This window comes from Jaculus jaculus, chromosome 10 (genome assembly GCF_020740685.1).
Source record: "Jaculus jaculus isolate mJacJac1 chromosome 10, mJacJac1.mat.Y.cur, whole genome shotgun sequence".
Taxonomy (NCBI): Eukaryota; Metazoa; Chordata; class Mammalia; order Rodentia; family Dipodidae; genus Jaculus; species Jaculus jaculus.
In genome coordinates, this window is record NC_059111.1 from 104778120 (window position 1) to 104804057 (window position 25938).

A 25938-nucleotide genomic window follows, 5' to 3' on the forward strand; every position below is an offset into this window, starting at 1 on the left:
AATTTTGCCATGGAGAGGGCAGAGTCAGCTTGACCATTTTTAGAATCTTAAATATTATTTATTTATTTATTTGAAAGCACAGAGAAATAGGAGAGAAAGAGAAAGAGAGAGAGAGAGAGAGAGAGAGAGAGAGAACAAATGGGTGCACCAGGGCCTCTATCCATGGTAAATGAACTACAGAAGCATGTGCCACTTTGTGCATCTAGCTATATGTGGGTACTATGGAACTGAACCCAGGTCATCAGGCTCTGTAGGCAAGTGCCTTAGTGGTTGGGCCATTTCTCCAGTTTCAGACTGACATTTTGAAATGCGCTGCTATTGTAAGGGAGGAATCCTTAACAAGTAACTTCCTAGGCTCTGAGTGGTACATCTTTAAAAGTATACATGAATTTTCTACTTCATAAGGTTTCTCTAAGAACAAATTTGTTCTCCAGTAGGAAGAGACATGACAAATATTTTCAAAACCTTCATGTCCAGAACCCACTCCATCACCTAGTCTGAATTTATCCCATGTAGTTTCCAAAAGCATCACGCGATTAGACATGCTGTACTGAGGCGCCTCTCTGCTACAGAGCAGTCACAGCCATACAGGAATGAGGACGGTCTCCACTACTGAACAGTGCTCTTTGTATCAGGAAGGTTCTGAAAGAAGAAGTGTGTGATGGATCAGGAATGGAAAAAAGCATATCTTGAGGACATATATGATTTTTAAATTTACCTGTGTGCATGTGTGTGTGTGTGTGTGTGTGTGTGTGTGTGTGTTAGAGAGAGAGTGAGCATGCTCACACCAGTGCCTCCTGCCACTGCAACTGAACTCCACACACATGCACTGCTCTGTGCATCTGGCATGACATGGTTTTGGGAAATCAAACCCAGGCTGGCAGGCTTTGCAAACAAGTGCCTTTAACCACTGTGCAATCACCATGGCCCCTGAGGACATATGTATATTGTTTTTCAATCAACCGTTTTGCCTTTGAACTGTATCATTATTTTAAAGCTATTGAAAATGAACTTCAATGACTTCAAATGAGCTGCAAAAAATGAACTCATGGGCAGCATAACTGTGTAACTAGTCATGATATTTTACAGTAATAGGTAAATATGCTGATTTTTTTAGGTCATAAATATAATTATATAAAAGAAATAATTTTAAACCCATACTAAGACTAAATTCTAAATATCAAAATTAGCTTACGACTTATATATACAGCTGTGCTTATGCACACATACGTATGTGTAACTTTCATACTTTTTGTTTTACCTCTGTTTGCCAAAAGTCTAGAAGGCATATTTCCATAGAAGAAACATATGCACACAGATTACTGGATCTTATCTTATAAATAGCATTCCTAATGCTGAAATATTTAGGATAATGTGGTGTGGTATCTACACTTATTTTCAATTAATGCAAAAACAAAGCATATGTTTACACAGATAGATACAGATAAGAGTTGAGAGACAGTCTCTTGTGTACATGTACATATACATATACGTAGACATAGGTATATGATATTAGAGATGGTCCTGAGCATACATGATTACTCAGAGATATGCGATTACAGACGGTCCCATTATAGGTGGTTATATATTCATCTATGTTCCCCAATGTAGATGCTTACATAGATACAATGTCATACATATGAGAACAGAGATGACCCCAATACAGATGCATACACAGATACATATAAAATACATATGAGAGGAGCTACAGTTTGACTTACTATATTTCAACTATATGATGATGTGAAATCAACTTTCACTGAAAAAAACAAAAACAAAACAAAACTGTGCTTTAGATGTTGAGCGTAGACCCTGACTTAGGCTATAACCATGTGGCAGGAGCTGTCCTTTGATGTTGGGCAGAGCAGCAAATCACAACTCCTATTAGCCAAGCGTTCACAGGAGTAAACCACCACCACTCTTCAGAGTGCTGTGTGCTTCCACTGTGAAGCTCAGTGGATTCGAAGTTTCAAAGCATTTTCACAAGTTTCGATTGTACTGTAGGTTTGTGGGGGAAAGCCTCATTGCAAATAAAGGAGCAACTGAATATAATAAAATGTTTAAAATATTAAAAGCAGTTGTACATGTTCACATGTTACTGTTACAAACTACATGTATATATTGCAGTTTTTATAGTAAAAAGGTGATTGACTAAGGGAAAAATACCTGTACAGGTGATTTTAATGTATATTTTTCTTTGAGCCACTCAATATGTAAAAATACTTAAAATTGATAACTTTTTCTTTTTTAAATTATTTTTTTATTTATTTATTTGACAGATAAAGAGGGAGAGTAAGAGTGAGAGAGAGAGAGAGAGAGAGAGAGAGAGAATAGGTGTGCCAGGGCCTCCAGCCACTGCAAACAAACTCCAGACACGTGTGTCCCTTTGTGCATCTGGCTAGTATGGGTCTTGGGTAATCAGAACCTGGGTCCTTTTGGCTTTGCAGGCAAATACCTTCACCACTAAGCCATCCCTCCAGCCCACTTTTTCTTAATTAATCCAATAAAATTTAAAGCCAGAATTTTCTATATAGCTATAGAGCTAAGGGCACAGGACGAGAGGTTAGAGCACTTCCACTGTTATGGGATTAACAATGTACTTACGGTGTCACTTAGGGGACTGTTCAAGAAAACCAAGTAGACAATGACAGAGTTACTTTATAAATGGACAGTGCTGTATAACTTGAACTATGTTCCTAATTTTGACAATTTTCCAGCCTTTTGGATCAAGAGGCTACTTTATAAATCATTCAATAGAATCAAGAGTTCAGTGGTCTGAAATATAAAGTTTATAATATTTTCAGTGTTTCTCTCTTCTACTTAATATTTATAATCTGCTTGGAAGGAATAAACAGAAATGGGGACATCTTTAAATCTACCCCATGCCAGTCCAATTTTTCTTCTTCTATGTGTACTTGGGATGTCTGTCACCTTGGCTTCTCCCCTATATCTTGCTTCATGACACTGAAGCACTTTTGAAAATTTCATTCTCATACTTTTCCATCTACATCTGCATGAAGATATCTTAATTTAAATAATGACACAATTATGAAGGAGTAAGTGGTGCTTTTAGAAGATAAACAGCAGGGGATTTTCACAAAACATAAAATCCTCTCCAACAGAACTGTGATACAGGATGCTCACGTTTTTTTCCTCAGTTGAATTATCCTGGGAGAGCTGAGACTCTTGGAGGAGTGGGTGTGCACATGTGTTATACACGTGTGTGCATAAGGAAGGGAGAAGGGTACTTTTCATCATTCCTCCAAAGAGCGTCAAAGCATCTATGGTGAATGCAGAGTTTGAGTAAATATATTCAGTCTCTTCCATACTGTGGTTTAACCTTTTTTCTACACATTTGCTCCATATGCTTCGCTTTCGGCTTTAGCCCCTTTTGGAACAAGTGAGGATAGAAGCTCTCAAGCTCAGGGTAACAACTTAGCTGGCTGAGAAGCAGCCCAGCCCAGCTGGAGCGAAGAGTTCGTCATACAGAAACGTTCCCTTTTGCCGGTCTTCTTCCCAACGCTTATCTCTTTCTCCTGCAGTAACACTCAGATCACTTCACAGTTCATTGATACTGAATTGGCAACCTTTTGTTTCCAATCACAGGATGACGCTGAAGCAATGCTGAACTAAGTATACATGACACGGTGTACCTGTGTCCTTGCCAAGGAGGGCTGTGTGTGTGTGTGGTGGCGGGGGAGGTGACATCCTGCATCTGATTTCCCGTAACTTTACCCAGAATTGGATTAGGGTGAATGATGATGGGGGAGCTCGCACAAATGCTGATGCCATCGTTTCCGTGGTTTCTCCTGTACACAGCACTCTCCTGGACCGCACCGGCTCTGCAAAACTGACTCTGTCACTCATGGTTGAAAATGAAAGTCCAATGTTCAAGTAAGCTTTAAACAGCTTCTTTAGTGATTGAATTTATGCTGCCTCTCATTGGTTCAGAAACATGGAGGGACCACTATGGCTTTTGCTGACAGGCATCTGTAAGTCTTCTGGGTAAAAGACTTCTGGAATGTCTAAGAGCTGGAATTTTCTGGAGTAAGTGGCAGTAACCAGGGCTGAGCTCCACACCTTTCCCTTTAGGACACCCTTGTACCCGGGAGGCTGTATATCCTACCACAACTATCACCATTATCCACATATAGCACGCTACCAGCCATGATCTCCCGACATCAAGGACAGCACAGGGCACATGGGAAACAAGGAAAAGTGAAAGGCTGACCCCCAACCTGGGGTGTCCTGGCAGCCAGAGTTTATAAGACAAGGAAGTATTGAACAACTTGAACAACTTCATTCAGATTAACTAAGTCTTTTTGTTTGTGTTTGGCTATTATTAGGTAGGTTGATTGAAACATATTTTTTTAAATCTTTGGTCAAATTATATATTTTTAAGGTACAAAAGATAAGAAAGGTTACAGTTAATTTTTAAAGTATTTATTTATTTATGAGGGAAAGAGGGGAGAGAGAATAGGCATAACAGGACCCCTAGCCACTACAAATGAACTCCAGACATATGCACCACCATGTGCATTTGGCTTACAAGGGTTCTGGGGTGTCAAGCCTAGGTCCTCAGGCTTTGCAGGCAAGTGCCTTAACTGCTAAACCATCTCTCCAGCCCTTATTTTTGTTTTAAGAGCTAGAAGAAAAAAAAGGATTTTGGAAAATGACATCTGTATATTGAAACCTCACCATCAATGTGATATAGGGAAATGGAGTCTTTTGGGGTGATCAAATTATGAGGCTCCATCCTTGTGAAAGGTTAGTAAGGAGGCCTTTAGGAGCTCAGATATTCACCCCACAGGGAGAAAAGGAGACGAGCCATCCATGAACCAGGAAATGGGCCAAATATGCTTAGACCTTGGTCTTAGAATATTCAGCCTCCTTAATGACAAAAAAACAACCAAAAACAAAACAAAAAAAACACACAAGTTTTATAGTTTACAAGCTACCCGGGTTATAGTATTTTGTTACAGCAGCCTAAATGAGGTATTATAAAAAGTCATAAACATGACGCATATAGAAGCTGGGGTAAGCACTCAGTTGATAAAAAGTGTTTGCCAAGCAAGCATTAAGACCCAGGTGTGAGCCCCTTGGCACCTGTACAAAAGCTGGTGAGGAGGCAGAGACAAGTAGAGCCCTGGAGCTCACTGGCTGGGCAGAGTCTAGCCTGGTGGAGAAGCTGCAGGCCTCTGAGAGACCTTGTCTCAAAAACAGTGGACAGTCTTCCAGAGAAATCTGGCCTCCCTACGCACATTCGGGCATGATCCCCCCAACACGTATGTGCTCACATACACAACATCACAAACAAAGGAAGTTCAGGGAAGTGTGGGTGTGACTTCAAGGGGGAGCTGAGCACTTTGTGGTGTGTTGTGAGACCTATTTCGAGAGAGGGAATTCATGAACTTTCCATTCATGGCTGCGGAGGTCACAGGCCCTAGCGGGAGAGCCAAACTTCTGTTGTTATGTTAAGTGGACGCAATGCCCCTATAAATAGATTTATATTTATGCACAGAGATTACTGCTGCTGTCATTTCTGGTCAAAGAGTTTCTTTGTCTAGAGGGTGATGGTTACTGCAAAGACTATGAATGATCAGACTACTGAGAATTAGTGACTGCTGAGTGGTCAGCCCTAAGTGGAGCCGGTTTACTCCCGCCAAGGGCCGGGGGACATGTAGGGGAAAGGACAGCTGAGGATGCCTGTGTGAAGCCTGGACAAGATGAGGCCCATCACCATGGGGCAGGCGGGGGCAGGAGACCCACCCCTGCCTGAGGGTCTAAGGGTGCTTACTGAGGGTGCTTAAAGACTGCCGGAGGAAAGGGAAGCATTTTCCTCAGGGGTGCAGCCACTGGTAAGGTGCCTGTGCTCCTGCAAGTGACTCCCACCAGCTCCCGTGAGCAGCTCTCACTGACGGCGCTGCGTCTCTCTCCTCCCCGTAAGACGTGGAAGCCGAAGCAGGATGAACTGGGAGGAGGCGTGTGAGTGGGCTGGGCACAAATGGAGGTGAGGGGTGTCATGAAGAGTGAGTGTGACTGAAATACACTGTGTAGAGGTAAGAACTGTCCTAATGAAACCCTTTATTATGTACAATATGTGACATACGTAACTTAATATTAGCCTTATTACATTGGTTCAATTTTTTTCTCTTTTTTTTTTAGTTTTATTTATTTATTTGAGAGCGGCGGGGGGGTAGAATGGGCACACCAGAGCCTCCAACCACTGCAAAATGAACTGCAGATGCGTGCGCCCCCTTGTACATCTGGCTAACGTGGGTCCTGGGGCATCAAGCCTCAAAGTGGGGTCCTTAGGCTTCACAGGCAAGCACTTAACCGCTCAGCCATCTCTCCAGCCCTGGTTAAAAGTTTTATATTCCATCCTTCTCCTCTTGCCTATCATGTAAACTCCCTGTTAACCCTTCCTGTAAATGCAAATCAAAAACTGAAGTGATGAAAATTAGTATTTACTAAATACTTAGTGTGAGACAATTGTGCTTTACAGATTTACAACAGCGTTCTAGATGTTTGTTTGTTATATCCTCACTGTACAGATGAGAAGCTAGATTTAGAAATGGGGACTATTCAAGATAGCACCATTATTTTCAGGAGGAAACAATCTTCAGCAAACTAAAAAAGAAAAAAGAAAAGAAAAAACATTCTGTTCCTTCCACTATGAGAGACAGAGGCGAGGTTTCTTCTCTAACAGCGGTCAGTGCCTACAGCAGTCAGGGACATCGAAGGTTTCACAGGATGCCTGTTATTGAGGTTTTCATGCTATAGTAACAAACAGCCTATAAAGTGACCACTTGATGAGTACACAGTTTAATTCTCAAAGAAAAATAGTTTAACTAAACATAGATACAGTGACAGAGGAAATTTTCTCTATAAATTTAAAGGACATATTGAATTCTTAGAAAAAATGAGAACTGTATATCTCTGGAATTTGACTCTTATTTCACTTTATAATGTAATATTTTCCTACCAGTGCAAAAATCACATAAAACAACATGATAGGCTACTGTGTAATTTTTTAAAATGCTATGAAAGAGGAAGAAAAGAACCTGGGGAAAGAGGAAACAAGGAGAGAAGATTGGGCTTCGAAGGAAAATCCCTAGAAGCTAAAGAAAGTTTAAAGAGGTCACAGAGGCTGTGTCTGTCTGTCTGTCTGTGTGGCACACAGAGCCGAGGAGCCAACAAAAGAGCGAATGAGGCAAGGGTAGCATGGAGGTCAAAGGATCCGGTCGGGCCTGGGGCACCGTGGGGCAAAGCTGCCCCTGCGATGCATGCCCCAGCCAGTGTAGAAGTATGGGAGGGAGCACCGGCAATCTGCCTTCTGGAAGAGAAAGGGAGGCTGCGCAGGCAATGAAGCAGGCCTTGTCTAGGCACAAGGGGTGTGCTGGTCACTATGTGAGAGCTACTGCATTCAGCATTGACTTGCTCTTCTCTTTTTAAAGCAATACTATATTAGTTGAACAGACTTATGGGGAATGGCATGAAGTCTGGATACATGAAACAAACCCAGCACGTCTACTAACATTTCCATCTTTCTTTAAATTTTTTTTATTCATATTTATTTATTTGAAGGAGAGAGAGATACAGAGACAGGATGAGGCAGATAAAAAGAAACAGAATGGATGTGCCAGGGCATCCACCCACTGCATAAGAACTCTAGGTGCATGTGTCACCTTGTGCATCTGGCTTATGAGAGTCCTGGGGAATCAACCCTAGGTCCTTAGGCCTCACAAGCAAGCACTTTAACTGCTAAGCCATCTCTCCAACCCCATTTCCATCTTTTTATGTTTTTTTTTTTTTTTTTTTTGAGGTAGGATCTCACTGTAGCCTGGGCTGACCTGGAATTCACTATGTAGTCTCAGGGTGGCCTCAAAGTCATGGTGATCCTTTTACTTCTGCCTTCTGAGTGCTAGGATTAAAGGAATTCAGTACCACACCTGGCTTTTTAAATGTTTTGATCATTATGAAACAATTATACCTATTTACAGGTGTGGTGGTGTGATTCAGGTGTTTCCCATAAACAAGTGTTCTGAATGCTAGGTTCCCAGCTGATGGAAATTTGGGAATTAACACCTCTTGGAGGCAGTGCATTGTTGGGGGCGGGCTTATGGATATTACAGCCAGTGTCCCCTTGCCAGTTTTTGGCACACTCTCCTGTTCCTGTTGTCCACCTGTTGTTGGCCAGGGGGTGATGTCCACCCTCTGCTCATGCCATTGTTTTCCCCTGCCATCATGGAGCTTCCCCTCGAGCCTGTAAGCCAAAGTTAACCCTTTTTTTCCCCCCACAAAAGCTGCTCTTGGTCAGGTGATTTCTATCAGCAATGCAAATTGAAAGTCTGAAGACATGTGTGGAAAATGTATTGATCAAGTCTGGGCAATTAACATTTCATCATGTCTTCTCATTACCTTTTCTTTGGCTGTGCCGAGCTCCAAAGTTGTCCACAGAACACATCGTAGGTGATTATGAAACTACAGCTACCCCACTGCTCTACACAACGTCAAGTTTAATACTTGTATTTATGGGTCTAAGTATCTGTTACCCAACTTCACATCACCTCCCCTCCTGGCGACCCTTCCTGGCTTCTTGCAATCACAATTCTGACCAGCAACTTTTGACTTCATTATGAGAGGGAGCATGTGATATGCGTCCTTCTGTGCCTGTCCTTCTACTTAACGTACTATCTTCCAGATCCATGCATTTGCTGCAGATGGGAGGGTGTTGCTCTTTGCTGTGGTCCTTTTGTGTGTATGGATAGCACATTTTCTTCTCCATCCTTTCTTGGATGCAGGTTGGCTCCCATCTTGGCTACTGTGAATACTATAGCAGCAAGCATGTGCACGTATGTGTCTGTTGGATATCAGTATCTTTTTTTCTTTCAAAAAATACTGTAAATACTAAGGGTGGATCATATAAATAACTCAGCAATTCCTGTCTGTAAAGTGACCTCTAAGACCTTAGCTCCATTTTTATTATTGGTGCAATGCTAGTATGTCATATGTTCTAGTTTTGAAAAGACCAAGCAATAACCAAATTACATGAGAAGCACACAAAGGGACAGAAAAAAATTAGCATTCCAAAGGAAGGAATTAACATTGGGCAATAAATAAGACTAGAATTGTCTAGAATTATAAGCTTCCCATCCTTCACTCCAAACCACACTGCGATTCACTTCTCTGATGTTAGCACTGATGAGATGGTGCTGAGCACGTGTGAACACCAGCCCAGAACTGAGCCCTGAGCCCTGGATTCTCAGCAGAAATCACCATGCATGCCAAGTTTACCTCATGAATATTCAGTTTCTTTTGATCAGACCATTAACATCTTTTTATCTTATTCATTACTGGCATTACAAATGTACACTGCACAAAATGTCAGGACTTTATACAATAAATAATTAATCCAGTGAAGGGAAAAAAACAACCAGCAGTAAAAACATCATCTAACATCATGGAAAAGACATATTTACAGCACATTTAGAAGTTTGCTCGAGTGAGATAAAAACTGGCAGAGAAGTCTGCTCTGTTCTCCACAGCAGATACTGAAGTCCTGAGCAAGAATCACCGAACAAGGCTCAGGGTAATGTAAAAGGCACGCCTTATTAACTCCTGGACATCTCATTTCTTGGTCATAAATCCTATTAACTTGCATTACAAACTGCCATAAAACTTGGAGATAAAAGATAATTTATGCTCAGTGTACAGTAGATAATGTTTCTGTCCTCCCGAGAAGCACGGGACCAGAAAATGAGAATGTGTATGTAAAACCTGGAGCCATCAGGCCGGACGGGCAGCTTGGTAAACAAGGCTGAGCGTCAGAATGGACGCAGCCTGGTCTCCGCTTCCCTCAGTGAGTGAATTCTGTCTCAGAAAGCTCATGTGGGTGGAGGATGCCTTAGTAAGAATATGTTTTTAGAGGTAAATGAAGAATGTTCCCTTTTCAGGGAGGACCTGTCATGCATTCTATGCTTAATTATTCAGTCTTTAAATGGCAGATGGAACATTTCCTCCAAAGTAAATGCTACCCACTGTCACAATGACATTTAACCTATAATCACTGCAATATGTCAGCGAGCAATACAGAAACTGTGTGGGCTAAAACTGAACCTTCTTCACATACACCTGCACCTACACTCCTGCATCTCTGCTGCAAAATCCAACCAGCCTTTAACAGAAACAATCCACAGGATGGGGTCGGAAAAGGGTCAGACTCTGAACTGGAGCACACTCACTCAATGACTCTTCAATGGACCGCCGCTCACACAGCACCCTCCTGGACAACTTGAGTCAACGACAGACACGTATGTAGATGCTCCAAAAGAAACAAAATATCAGAGAAACAACTGGACTTTCAGGATGCAGAGGCTTTTTTTAAAGAAAAGATCAAGGGAAGCACATTTTAGTGCCAAGGTCTAGGATTATCCTGGCCAGTTATCATTAATATAGAGGACACAGCACCATCTCTCTTGATGTTACAGCATTAAACATTTGCCAAGCAGTTCTCATAAGATACATTATTTTTCTTGCTGGTTATCTTATGTCAAACAATTATAATTGCAAGAGAAATTCAAGATGATGCTGATCTCAAACCTACACCGATAATAATAACACTACTGAATTTCGCTATTTTTATTGTATATTGCCAAATGCCTATGAAATTCTCAAAGGAGATTTTTTTATGTGGTAAATTTATGTGGTATATTTAGATTTTGTTGTTTAAAAAACTGAAGAATTTAATTTTAATTTACTTTGACTACACCAACAAGCTGGGCTATATGCATCTGAGATTGATCTTATTTGAAAATGAGGCTACAGAGAACAGCACCACTTTCAAATGAGATTCTAAAATGTACAAAATATACACACACATGTATGTATATGACTGTCTGCATGGAAACCACACACACACACACACACACACACACACACACACACACACAGGCCACTTGTTGCTTATGGCTAATTACAAAGTCTATGGGCTGTGACTCATTGTAAGAGCTTGTCATATATTTCTTAGTCCATTAACCCCATATAAGAGGAAATGTCCTGCAGAGAAAAAAATACTGAGTCAGAGCCCTTCATCTACCCCACTGTTCTCATGGCCTTGCACTAAACCTTAAATGAGGGCTGTCTAGTAAAAGCATCAAAACTATCATCCTGCCCAACAGCTAGATATTAATGTTAGTGTACAAATGCAGACAAGGAAAACCTAGAGGCCTTCTTCATTTGATGCTGAGGCATGTTGAACTGCATTGTCTTGAACCCAGCTCCACAGATGTGAAAGCGGCTTTGATTGACATGTGTGATGCTTCGTTTCTGAGCTCACAAGACTGCAGTGGCTAATGGCAGTGAGCAGCAGCCTGCGGCTCGCCGGGGAGGGCTGCTCTCGGGGGAGTGCGCAGGCCCGGCGGCTGCTCCCTGCGCCGCACACCCCGAGAGCCACATGGAGCGTGGCGTCACGGGAGGGAGACAACTGACACGCCGCGAGCTCGCGGTCCCAGCACTGTCCCGCCGAGACTGGCCTCTGCACTGTGAAATGACTCTTCGTCCTTCTACTGAAAGTGGTTGGAGAAAGGGGTGGTGGGGAGGATCTTTCCTTGGGACAGAGCAGAAAACCTACAGTGCTGATTCATAGCTCTGGGCCTTTATCATGCAATGATTGCTTCCTGAGCAGAAGGTAACTGAAGACGTGTTTCGAGTACCGTAGAGGATGTGCAGGTCACTGTGCTTGGTGAGGAAGACACAGAAGAACAGCGAGAGCGCCGGTCACACGCTAGGGTGGACGGCCTTCTCACCAGAAAACAGCTCCCGGGCTGCAGGTCATGAATGCCTGTTCATTTAGTTGAGGGACCAGTATGTGACGAATCTGAAAATCTGTCCCTTCTTCCATGATGCCCACATTATTTATTTTCTCATCATCTTTATCCAGTAACTTTCTCTTGTTGCATTATTGCCATGACTGATTGTAATTGTCCCCAGAGGCCATGAGGTGAAGGCTTGGAGTCAGCAATAGCACTGTTGAGGAGTGCTGGGAAATTCAGGAGGTCGGATCTTGGGAGAAGGCTCCTGGTCAATGATGGCATGGCCTCAAAAGGGACTGTAGGCTGGGCATGGTGGCACATGCCTTTAATCCCACAATTTGAGACGCAGAGGTAGGAGGATCACTGTGAGTTTGAGGCCACCCTGAGAGACTGCGTAGTGAATTTCAATTTTGGACTAGAGTGAGACCCTACCTTGAAAAAAAAAAGAAAAAAGATTGTAGAAACCTGTTCCCTTCTTCTTGTCTCCCTTTTAGGCCCAGCTGTGAGGTGCAGGCCTAACAATGTGTCTCATGCAACCAGCATTCTATCCACGATAGGCACAAAGCAACAGGGTCTAATGACCAGAGGCTGAAACGTCTACGATTCTGGACTGCAACCAACCTTTTCTCTTTGGAAGTTATTGTCTCCGTTACTTGTTCTGATAGCAGAAAGTTGGCTAATGCAAGTGTAACCGTATTCTAATTTAACTGTCTCACTGCACATGAACCAGATATAAATGATCAAATGTCACTACTTTTCTCTAACTCCTCTTTGTTGCAGATTGGGAGATTGGGAGCAGACACTGAGAGACCGTTTGTTGAATGAGTAAAAGGACAGTATGGAGTTGTAATCCGAAGTCTGCTTTACCTACTCATATTTCCAGAAAATGGAAGCTATGTAATGAAAAGAGCCAAAAGAAGGTATACAACCTGACAAAACAATGAGTTTTAGTGGTGACATGGTAGGGATGGCACACAGAGATGTCAGACAGAACAACACAATGACAGACAGTTATGAACTTGCCACTCTCTCAGGATGTGATGGTGACTTTTTTTGTTGTTATTTTCATTTATTTATTTGAGAGCAACAGATAGAAAGAGGCAGATAGAGAGAATGGGCGCCAGGGCCTCTAGCTACTTCAAATGAACTCCAGATGCGTGCACCCCTTTGTGCATCTGGCTAATGTGGGTCCTGGGGAATCGAGCCTTGAACTGGGGTCCTTAAGCTTCACAGGCAAGTGCTTAACCACTAAACCATCTCTCCAGCCCATGATGGTGACTTTTTAAACATGGGAGTCCATCAATCAACCTCACTCAATTTATTTTTTTTTCTTTAGAAAGAATTCTATGTATTACACTGGTAGAAAACTAGAAATGAGTGACATCATCATAAGAACTTTACTTGAAGGAATAAAATTAATAATCAGCAAACTTATGAAAGCCTAAAGCTTTGCTTTTAAGTGCTTAACAAAATCACATCCAGTTTCCAATTATAATGACAACACTCCACACACAGTGAATCCCATTGAAGACATTTGCTAAGCCTCGTTTTTGTCTGTTGAGGCTTTTTCTGGAGTGCCATTCACATTTGCTGCTCAAGATGCAAAAGTGCAAAATTTAATTTTTAGCCAATTTAATTAAAAGTTACAAGATTTCTCTTACTTGTGGCTGAAGAAACAACTGAATTTCCTCTCCTTTTGTGCTCTTCAGCCACAAGAAAGCAACAGGGCCAATGTCAGTCAAAGCTGAGAGGAAGCTGACAGAAGCCACAGGCCACGCTGCCACGAGTCTGAATGTAGAAATTCTGTGCCAGGAGAGTGTGATTCCATTTCCTTTTTACTTACGGGTTGAAGAAGGTAGATGAGAGATTCCTCTTGGATGATTATAGTTGGCAAAGGAGTGATGTATATGGCTTGGAACAAGGTATTCACAGACGCCATGATCTGGTCAAAACGCCCAGCAAGGCCTCCCAGGGTCACGATCACATCAACCTGAGCCAGGGGGATAAAACTGACAGTCATGTATTTAGATAATTTTATTTTATTTAGACAATTTTGAACCAAGCAATGGCATAAAACCCCTGAGCTGAGATTTTAATACTACATTACATTTGATAAGCAATGAATAAACACTGATGCTGCTGTTGTTCAAATGAAAAAATTAAGTTGCTTGTAAAGGGTCACAAAACTGGAAAGTGACAGAGCTTGTTTCAGAACTCAAAGTTGTTCCCACCTGTCTTTTCACCCAGAAAACTAGACAACTGTCCTTTAGCACTTCATTTTCATGTTCTTTTCCTGCAGATGTCTCCTGAGTTGTGACCCGCAGCTGAGTCAAGGCTGCTGCTGCTCAAGAGACAGGGAGGAGGGAAGGGGTCAATTAAAACACTGCGGAAACCTGACCTACAGTGAGCCTGACAGCGATCATCGATCAGTCCCTGTGATAGAAGCTGCTGAAAAGTAGGGGGTATTTAACCCATATCATAGTGCATTAAAGATTTGGGTAGCATCTAGTCTGTTATGCAAGTATCAACAGAACTCTGAGAGGATTATCAATTGCATCAACCTGGGCATCCAAAGGTGATTTCATTGTTGTTTGCTTGGTGTTGCTAGCTTTGTTTTGTTGTGACTCAAGACTTCCAAGCTTTGGAACTTTGCATAACTTTGACTAACACATATAATATGGTCAAGAGTTTCATGAAAGAATAAAGAGATGTGTGTGTGTGTGCACACATACACAGGCCACATAGATACGGCAGAAACAGATGCACTTTTATGCTGTTAGGAAACATGTATACCATAATTGGATGCTATCAGCAGTATACCAAATGCACATGACATAGATGTACCATGAAATGGGGCATGAGCTTCTTATTTCTGATCTTATTAGGGTGTAGGGAGACTGGGAGCTTGTCTTGGGTAAGCTGCCTTATGTGAAAGCTACAATCATGAAGACAAGCAAGCCACACATGTGTAGGAACTAACATTATTTTTGTAGAAATGTTTCTATTATTCTAAGACTTAGATTTGGGGTGCAGAAAGACCAAGCTCTGTAGGAGGCGTGTGCCACTTGGGATAAAGAGAAAAAGTAAGGGGCATGTATTCATCTTCAGGTACAGAAGGAACTCCTTGTCAGCAATTCAATAAGCCATGGAGAAACTTCTGTTTGAAATACCAAGTGAGGCGGGTGGATTCTACGTGCAGTTCTTCCAGGGGAGCCTCCTCTAGTCTAGCCCAGGAAAACTACAGTGAATTTGTTTTAAATGGATAAGAAGTACAACAAAAGAGGCTGTGTATGAGATATAGAGACAGTTTTAAGCTTCCAATAAAAACACATTGGCATATCCCCATTCTTGCACTATAAATCCGCATTAGAAGGAAAGCTTGATAGGAGCTTATTCACTCTGCAGAGTCTGGAATCCCATTCCTGGGTTCTCAATTTTGCATTAATATACTCTGGGCCTTGAGGGATCCTATAACCTTTAAGGCTGAAATTTAATCCTCATCTTCTGCAACAGGTTGTCACAACGAATGAACAGTATCTGTAAGTCAGTCACTGGGTTTTTTGGAAAGCAGCAGCAGCATCACCACTCATCTTCACTGCTGGCAGTATTTAGCTAGGTGGGTTAAAAACACCAGGGTCAACGCAGGCCACAGGCTGGCTGGGTGTGGGTATTAAGCTGTTGATTATACATATACCTCATTCCCCTTACCATTTCCCCCATGGATGGACCCTTAGGCTGATTTCATGTGTTAGCTATGATGACTAAAGCTATACTGAACACGATGATGTAGATACATTTCTGTTAATGGATTCATTTCCTTTGGATATACACCAAGTAGTGGGATTTCAAGCTATAAGGTAGATCTATTTTTTAATGTTTTGAGGAACTTTATACTTTGTTCTAACACAGATAATACAGAAGGATGTGTTATGCTCCATATCTTTGGCATGGTTTTGATAATAGCCATTTTGAAAGGATTGAGGCAATACTTCATTGTAGCTTAAATTTTTAGTTTCTTAATGATTGCTGGTACTGGAATGTTTCCAATATTTGTAATTGCATATCCAACATTCAGGTTATACTCGTCTATGTAATATATAAAAATGAAAAATTACAAAAATATGATGAACCTCAAATCTTCATAACAAGCTAATTTGCATGGGATTAGAGAGATGGCTCAGCAGTTAAAGGTACTTGCTTGCAAAGCCTGATGACCTGGGTTTGATTCCTCAGTGCCCATGTAAAGCCAGATGCCAAAGTTGCACATGTGTCTGGAGCTGGTTTGTAGTGGCAGGAGGGTCTGGTGCACCCAAATTCACTCTCTCTGTATCTGCTTCCCGTCAAATAAAATATTTTAGAAGAGAATTAGCATAGACCAGTTTAAGTTAGCAAGGAGAGGGGTGGGAATATGAGTTGCCTGCCACTTTTTATATTCTCACATCTGGCAAAAACCTGTAATCTCACATTCCAGGTTAATGCAGTGGAGATCTGACTAGACATCTATCAAATGACATATGACCACCTTGTGATTTTGTTGAGGGAATGAACTCAATTTACTAACATTATTTTCAAGATTCGTTTCATTTCTTTTGTTCGTGTTAAGGTTCTCTGGCCGTTGTAAGGTGAAAAATAATTGAACCTAGTTTGTTTCAAAAAAAATGAGTGAAAATTTGGCTTTCCTTTATTGATCTTAATAGAATCATGACAAGTCTAGCTGACGGACATATAATACCAAAAGCAATTTCATTTTTCTATTATAGCAGTAAAAACCTTTCAGTAACCAAATGGCAAGTTTTTCTCTATTTGACCTCAAAAAGACTTAGATGCAGCATGCAAAAGTCTACTACTGTAAGAACAGCAACTGTCAGCACATTTTAATTACATTTGCTTTCTATAAATTGAATTCTGGGGATGCATAAATGGACAATTTCCTTGCAGCTCTCCCTTCTAGGGTGATCATATAACTTAATGCTCAAAGTGAGACTCAGAAGCAGAAGGGGACATTATAAATAATCACTCCAAGGATACAGGCATAACCAAGGACTGTGGCACATTAACCAAGACTTGTATTTTCCTTATTGATAGTGATAAACCAAACATTTGTATAGTCAATTTAAGGGAAGAAAAATGACAGAGCATCTAAAACAGGGATGATGTCATAATTAGGAGGTTTCCTTTAACTTTCAAACATCCCCATTGTATTATGATGAGATGTCAATAAAATGTTGAAAAACCTTGGTTGAATATATTTGATTCTCTAATTGGAAGGTGGGATACTGAATACAGGCTACAGAAGAATGATCTGGGTCAAGAGAAGAGTAAAACCTAATCTGGAGTTCGCTTGCAGTGGTGCGCCCATTCTCTATTTATCTGCCTCTTTCTCTCTTTCTCTGTAGCTCTCAAACAACTAAAAATTAGCAAAAAAAATTAAAAAAAAAAACACACACAATCAGAAGACAAGAAACCAGCAATATTCAATCATTACATGGTAATGGAAGAATTTTTAAAAGTCTGAAGTATAGAAAACAAAATTATTAGATTGAATGTTGTAACAAGTTACAACTAATTACAGTGGTTGACATGGAACACAGTGGATCAAGGGCTCAGGTTCCATGGCTTTCTTCAGTGCGGGCTACACTGAAAAGCAGAGACCTGTTGGCCTGTGGAAACGCTAGGGGTCTTGGTTGTGTGTCAGCAACTTAACTGCAATGTCATGGAAGGCAGCCTGTTCAGGTGAGGGGTACATGATGTAAGACAATGAGTCTTCCATTCCAGTCTATACAAAAGTCAGAATTTTTCTCAAATAATCCCTAGTCCTCCCTGACACAGCCTTAATGTACGCATCAACATTTTTGTGTGGACATACTCGCTTCTGCTGTGCCTGCAAACCTCCAGGCTGGCCCCTGTAATGGCTAAGGAACCTTATATTTATACCTTATACTAGACAGTAACTCACATGATCTTAAATCTGAGCTTGTCACTGTTCTGCTTAAACGTGAGTACTGGCCTTTAGTATCTACCAGACAAAATCCACTGTCATTGGAGAGATGGCTCAGTGCACAAGGCACTTGCCTGCAAAGCCTAACAACCTAGGTTTGGTTCCCCAGGAACCATGTAAAGCCAGACACACAAAATAACACATTCATCTAGAGTTTGTTTGCGGGGCCTAGAGGCCCTGGTGTGTCCATTCTGACATATTCTTTTTCTCTCTCTCTCCTTACAAATAAATTAATTAAAAACAAAACGAACAAAAAAACCCAAAACTACTTTTTTTCTTTCTGTGTTTTTATTGACAACTTCCATAATTGTAAACAATATCCCATGGTAATTCCCTCCCTCCTCCTACTTTCCCCCTTGAAACTCGACTCTCCATCATATCCCCTCCCCCTCTCAATCAGTGAGCCAACAGGTGCAATAGTGGCATATCTGTTATGGGGGAAACCAACCACTCTCTAATTTGACTGGAGGTCCGCTCCATGGAGGCAATACATCCCTAATATTGAAAACCTACAACAGGGGTATTCATAAGCCCTAGGGGTGTAATGTCTGCTGGCGTCTGGCTAAATGTATATACTATGTTCACCAAACTGCTCAGTAAGCACTTCTTTTAATGTCCAGACCCATATATTAATGCTACTCTCACTTTTGGTTAGAGAAGCTTCTCTTTTCAGATGGCAGTGATACTGGGATGATGCAGAAGGCACCATGGTGCTGAGAAGTGACAAAGGAATGCTCAGCTATCACACCTTCAATGACTCAAGAGTCCATCGTGGAAGAGGTGACAGAAAGAACGTAAGAGCCAAAGAAAGGGGAGAACTCCTTATGGTGTGTTCCTCCAGACACAAAATGGCCTGGATATATATGACCGCACAGTGCCTGACACTACCTACACAAGATCATAATAATAGGAAGAAAAGATCATGACATCAAAACAAAACTACTTTTAAGCCAGGTGTAGTGGCACATGCTAGGGGCAGAGGTAGGAGGATCACCATTAGTTTGAGGTTACACTGAGACTACATATAAATTTTAGGTCAGCCTGGGTTAGACTGAGACCCTGCCTGAAAAAAAAAATGAAAGAAATCAAAAAACAAAAACAATGTCCTCCAATCCTGTGCCTTACATAGGGTCTTCAACGTGCTCCTAGAATCACACTTGAGAAATATTTGAATCCTCAGAAAATGTCTTGACATTACAATTCTTGGTGTTCAGACCACCACCTTTCCTCTTCTTCCTTGAGAATGGGTGTGATTAGTGTACTTATAAATGATGAGTTCTTCCACCACCAAAATAAGTGAACTTATTTGGACGGAGTTTTACATTCTCTGTCATACAAATGGTGAAAAGAGTTGCTCACATGGGTGGGTAGTGGAGGGGACTTAGGAGATAGCTTGTTGGGTAAAGTGCTTGCTGTACAAGCCATGAAGATCTAAGTTTAGATCCCTCATGTGCACATAACACACACACACACTGTCATATATATCCTGGCTTAGCTTAGCCTGCTATAAAATTATTGTTGGCAGGGAATGTTAAGTTCTACTTATGTTTTTATACTGCAGGGTTTGGGAAGGCCGCTAGGACCTCTAGGATCTAGCTGAAGCAGATTCAGTTGTGGTGAGCTTAGTTTGCGTACTGGAAATCCTTATCCTCATATGGGAGAAGCCTAGAGGACTGGAAAACATCTACTTGTCTTGCATCCTATTAGGCACTAGTGACAATGTATCAGACAGTACAAATACAGGGCATCTACTCCAAAAGTAGCAAAGTCTAAAGTCAGAACTGGATCTCCTTCAGGTTGCTATTCTCAATCAACAGCCCTGAGCAGAATGCCTGGCACATGTGTAACATGCTTATTACTATAACAGTTAGCATTGAGGACTCAGATCAGGTAAAAAAAAAAGTAAACAAATACAACCAAGCAAACCAGAATCAAATATACATTTTAAGGTGGACTTCTAAGGTCCCTGCTTGCTTTCTGAAATTCCTGGAGGAAAATGAATGAAACATTATTCTTCAAAGAACACAAGTGGTTCTTTCCATTACTGTTGTCATAATTCCCATCCTTCACTTCAGTAGGAAAGCCACCATTGCATTATTATTCTAGACTATCTTGTGGTCTTCTGCTCTGAGTTTCCTGATGGGGTACCCGTAGCTGTAGATTCAGATTCATTATCCAGAGTTGAAGACTAACCTGACAACTTGGTCCTAATAACTGTGGTGATCAGTCCCCTTCCCATAACTGCACACACTGTGTGCACAGAGGTGTATTGTCTTGATCGATGTACAGGTTATTTTCACACAACTATACAACACGGTACTTTCAGGTACACTGGTCAGGGCAGTGTCCAGCATGACTCAGTGTCCTCCCAGAATATGGAAATGCTTTCGAAAATTTACCCTGGGCAGTTTGGAATCTTTCAGTTGAGCATATCAAAGCTGGCTGTAACAGTGCTGTCCTTCCCTGCAAAGGGGCCTTTAGTACTGATGCTTGCTTTTGTGGACTACAGTTTCTCAAGCCATAGCAGTGAAAGCCCTAGAGACAGGGCAATTCTCAGTATAAACAAAAACAAGTGGAACATACATACATACATACATACATACATACATACATACATATATATATATATATATATATATAGAGAGAGAGAGAGAGAGAGAGAGAGAGAGAGAGAGAGGGAGGGAGGGAGGGAGGGAGGGAGGGAGGGAGGGAGGGAGAAATGTAGAAATTCATGATTTCCTCTTCTTGATATAAGTATTCCACGGGATACCAGGAGCAAATCTTCATGCATTTACACTTTCTACATCAGGAACTATGTGGCAAAGAGAGCTGAACAGAATAAATAAAACCCACGCCCACGAGTCTCCTTTTACTTTATTTTACATGATTTTATTTAACTTATCTCTGCTGAAAATTAAACTCTTTGAGGAGAAAAGGAATATATTTATGAAAGAAGAATTACATAAAATCAGGGTCTGTATAAATAAGCAGTTATATTATAACTCCTACTGGAGGTAATTATGGTCTCTCAACCTAACACTGTCATGATACGATTGTATTTCTAGGGAAAAGGAATTCTGAGGTTCTCTGGTGAAATACAGCCTTTGAGAGGGGTGGAAAGACATATTATTTGTGGTTTGGCATTCTCATAACACCCAGAAGAGCATCCTTATCATGGTATTCACCGGGAAATAAAGTATACTTTACAGCAGATTCAGAAACAATTAGCTCTTGAAAACGGACTATGAAAGGCATTATACAAATATGCCCACTGAAGCTACATTACTGATTGATAGGCACTTGAAAAAATTCAAATGAATAATTTCAAAATCCCACTAAGTAATACTGGAAATTCTTCACTGTGGCTCAAAAATTTTTGATACGCATGCTGCCGTACTAAAGTGAATGTCTGAAAGGACAGCAAACAGTAAGCCACTTCTCTATCTGTGGAAACCAGATCAAAGGCCTCAGAAAATGGAACCTGTCTCATATTTTTTCATTTATTCCCACAGCTGAACATGTGGAGAAAAGGAAGATAATTTTCCACAACATTTTGGAAACACACTGACTGCAGTAAAGAGCCGCTGTGGTCCCAGGAGTTACATATTTCTTTGCCTGTGTCGTTTTTCTAAAAGCAAGGCAACTACCTTGCATCATGATGATTCATTTTCATCCAACAATATTTCTTGCCACGCTTAAGCCATAAAGTAACAGTGAGTTGCATATTCTTGTCTAACATGATGCATGAAATGCTTGCTGTTTCCATGTCTTGATGAATTAGAGTTGACTATCTGCAGTATATTTGGAGCATTATTTTTTCAATGTTGACTAGAATAAAACTCTCTTCACTTTTTATTGTATAGTTTTTAACAGGTAGCTATAAGATACGGTGTGGTGTGGTGCTACAATCTGGTACAATATAAATAGTTTATGTTAATTATCCTTTTTCTACCTCCTAGTAGAACAGAGTATGCTCTGACAGCGAGTTTTGTGCCTGGTTACAGCACTTATTTCTAGATACAAGCGGGACCATTTTATAATTTTATAATGTCTAATTATGATCCACTGCAGTGACATTAATTACTTCATGCTTATTTTTCTTGCACATAGCCAGTTTGCATCAGCTAATTCAAAAATACAAAATATTTGAACAGGTCACCAGCAGGTTGACCTTAAAAGTTATCAACAATGTGATTTGTATTTTTGCCAAGTGCACTCCATGTCTGTGACCATCACAATCAATCTTTAATCTGGGATAAAATGTTTGTCCAATGAAAATGTTCTCTCTGAAACACTTTCTTTCCATGAATACTTGAGAAAAACAAAATTCTTGGGGTCTATTATACAAAAAAAAAAATAACTGAAATGTTTAGTAGAAATGAACGAGGAAATAGCTAAAAGATAATCCAAGCAATCTGATATTGTATCATTCCTATTTTCTAAAGCTTTGCAAAGGTTTTTGATCTACCTGTCCATATTATAAAATCTATACATTCTTACATGTGGTCAGAAGAGAAGACACTTGGTAGGTTCAGAGACAAACTGGTACTGTCTTCTTTATACTCCACACATCTGGATTTCCCCATGGTACTTGCTCTTATGGAGTAACAAGCTCACCATGAAACGCTGAACACAATGGCTCACTGGAAATCAGAGGGTCATAGCAACCCCATCCTACCCCACAGCAAGTTCTGAAGAGAGAAGGTGGAGGTGAGAACGGCAGCACAGGGTTCCATCTTCACATCTGACTTAAAAAAAGTAACTTTCTGAGAAACTGAAGCTCAAGAGATAACAAAAAGAGAATGCTTTCAGATAATAGAAACAGAGATCTCCTGGTTTCCTAATAAATCACCACTGAGAACACACTGGTCTGCGCCCATAGCTCTCAGAGATGGAATAGCATCATGAGTTGATAACTATAAGGAAATAATTTCCTTTCAGGCACTGTTATAATCATGGGCACTCTTAGTTGGGGTGCAGGGACTGTAGCCTTTAGCCTGTCTTTGTAGGGGAAACACAAAGTAAGCCGTATCAGGATGTTCTATCCCACACGAATTGTTCTTGTGGAGGTTTTCAAGATGCAGCCTCTTTCTTCAGTTGTGGTTTCTGCATTTTCTTTTATTTTAAAATCATTGAAGAGAGAAGGGAGAGGGAGGGAGAATGGGCATGTCAGGGCCTCCAGCTGCTGCAAATGAACTTCAAATGCATGCATCACTGTGCATCAGGCTTTATGTGGGTACTACAGAATCGAACCCAGATCATTAGGCTTTGCAAGCAAGTGCCTTAACTGTTGAGCCATCTCTCCAGCCAGATTTCTGCATTTTTCATAATGCTGTAATCCAACCCAAACTCTTCGCTTGAGGTCAGCACGTCTTCCGCAGTGCAGTCCCCCAACAATCAAAACTGTAAGTCTGTATTCACTGGACGTTCGATCTAGAAAGTGAGTCATCAAGCCGAGATTTCTAGTAAGCAGATAAACTTAACCCTTGTCTGGGGGCCTGTAAAAGCATGCCTCTTCTTCAGCAGGAATGGATTGCATTGGCATAGCCTCCATGGCAGTAAGCTTTTTATATCCCCAGCTACATCTCCAGAGTCACACCGAAGCACTGGGTTTATTTATCTTCTCTTGTTGCTCTGCACTATAAAGCAGATTTCTAGTCTCTACAACAAGGGAAAAACAGAGATGTGAGTTCGTCTTTTGACGGCTTCTCCAAAATGATCTAGGCAACAATCTGCTAGTTAGTCCTTGGTGCCTGGGAAGCGGCCCTTTCTCCTTGCTCACGCGTTCGGTACTCAGCCTGCGTAGCATTTCATCTGTCACCCGAGCTTGTGAGAAGTAACCTTGGCACTTGACAAAAAGAACAATGTTGGCTATGTGCTGAAAAGCATGGGATGTTGTGCACAGATGTATTTATATATAGTCGAATGCGTGACTATGTATTACGTATGTGTCATGTGACTTTCTGGAGGCTTGTAAAACACCAGGGGTAGGATCAACTAGATCTCCCTATCTTAGACTTCATCCTTCCAACTAGTGGTCTAAATAAACCTGTTTGCTCTTTGAAATATAAACAAAAAAAGAACAACAACAACAAAAAACATGTTAAAGGTTGCAGCATTTCTTTGGGCAGACAATTCCAGGCAAGAAGGAAGTGAGACTTGTCAGGAAAGTCTCACAGTGCCTCAGCTGTAGAGCTGATGTTAGAAGTGTAGAATGCCTAGCAATTATCTCTTCAAATGAGTTCACAAGCTTCATTACTGTCATGTTCACGATGGCAACGGCCTATGGAAATCTATGTATATTCTCTTTTTCTACTTTAAAATTTTATTTTTATATTATTATTATTATTTGTTTTATCAAGGTAGGGTCTTGCTCTAGCCCAGGCAACCTGGAATTCACTATGTTGTCTCAGGGTGACCTTGAACTCACACAGAGCTTTTTTTTTTTTTTTTTTTGAGGTAGGGTCTCTCTCTAGCTAAGCTGACCTGGAATTCATTCTGTAGTCTCAGGCTGCCCTCAAACTCACAGTGATCCTCTGGCTTCAGCCTCTGAAAGTGCTGGGATGAAAGCTGTGTGCCCCATTGCCCAGCTTAATTTTTATTTTTGCAAATAACATAGAACATGGAAAAGAGAAGCAGGTCCCAGAAGTTAAATCATATCTACAAAGGAAATGAAAAGAAGATGCTTACAGGACACACGTCCTGTCAAAGTTATAAGTGGAAAAATCATCATCATATAATCGTGTGTAAATGGCCATGCCATAAACAATACATACATAAGTAACACAGAAGTCATGGGGTACTGGGTGCACTAGTGGCTCCCTCCATGTACTGCTAAAAGCTAAGCATTTTCAGTTACAATGGGGCAAGATCTGGGCAATGGAATGAACTTTTAAGTTAAAGCCGATAATAACGTTAACTAACATTATTATAACTTAAACAGAAGTCTTCCAATCATGCCCAAGCATATTTATTTAATAACTGTCTGCAGAGCTCCTTTATGTTCCCACGATTATTGTAGATGCTGGGGAGACAGACAGTAATCAGGCGTAATTCCCACAGGAAGCTTGCATTTTACTATGCAAGATGTGACAGAAATAGGTATACTAAATATACGGTGAAGGCATTAGCCATCGTGATGGGGAGCAGAGAGGAGAGGGCATTCAGTCCGTGGGTAGGGAGGTGGCGTGAGGACTGCTGATTGGATGGAGTGGCCACAGGAGGCCTCATTAAAATTAGCTACATTTCTTTTTATTGTAAAGTCACTTTATTAAAAAATGTATGTATGTATGTATGTATGTATGTATTGAAGAGACAGTGAATATGGGTGTTCTAGGGCTTCTTGACACTGTAAGTAAGCTCCAGATATGAGTCAGTTTGTGGGTCTGGATTTCCACAGGTACTGGGTAATTGGACCTGGACCTGCAGGCTCTACAAGCAAGTGCCTCTAACTGTTGAGCCACATTCTCTAGCCTCTTAGTTGTAGTTTCATCAGAAATACAAAAGGTCATTTCATTTTCCTCAAACGAAAAAAGCAAAAATCGTGAAATAGAGACAAGTTATATGTAAACAACTCTATTAAAAAGAAAAAAAAAATGGATCGACTTGAAGGTGAATAACAGCATCTATTACAATCTGACTTGTCTCACCTGCTTGTATACATTATTAGCCTGGGGGCTTTTCAAGGTCTAGGGCTTAGTCCCAGAAACATATAGGATGAAACACAGAGAAGAGTTATTACATAGAAAGCTGTTAAACAGAGCAAGAATCCTCACAAGCTTCAGCGGTATACCTCAGGGAAGAATTGTGTCTTTGGACCACTATAGTGAGCTACTGTCAAATATGCAGTAATAATACATAGGCCATACCATGACTACAGAAAGTTGAATATGTCTCCCTTTTACCTTTAACTCAGGTAAAACGCAAGAGGTAGGTTGTATATCTCTTCTTTGAGTTAAATAATTAACTATAGAGTTATCACCTTCACTGGTTTCCTGGGAATAAGGTAAATTCTCTACGTCGTTGGGAAACACATAAACATGTAAGGTATTCTTGCTTAACTCAGGCCTTCAGATTAAGAACTACAAGAGTTCTTATGAAGTTAGAATGTTCCACCTAAAATATCAC

General features: G+C 40.9%; 1 protein-coding gene across 4 annotated transcripts in view; it reads right to left on the reverse strand.

Annotated features, from left to right (window-relative positions):
* Positions 1 to 25938, reverse strand: part of Tpk1 (thiamin pyrophosphokinase 1) — a 296901-nt gene that overhangs the window by 112844 nt on the left and 158119 nt on the right. For all 4 annotated transcript variants that reach the window (XM_045160318.1, XM_045160319.1, XM_045160320.1 and 1 more), the window contains one exon: positions 13657 to 13803. In XM_045160318.1, the coding sequence (XP_045016253.1) occupies positions 13657 to 13803 (147 nt within the window). The remainder of the gene's footprint in view (positions 1 to 13656; positions 13804 to 25938) is intronic.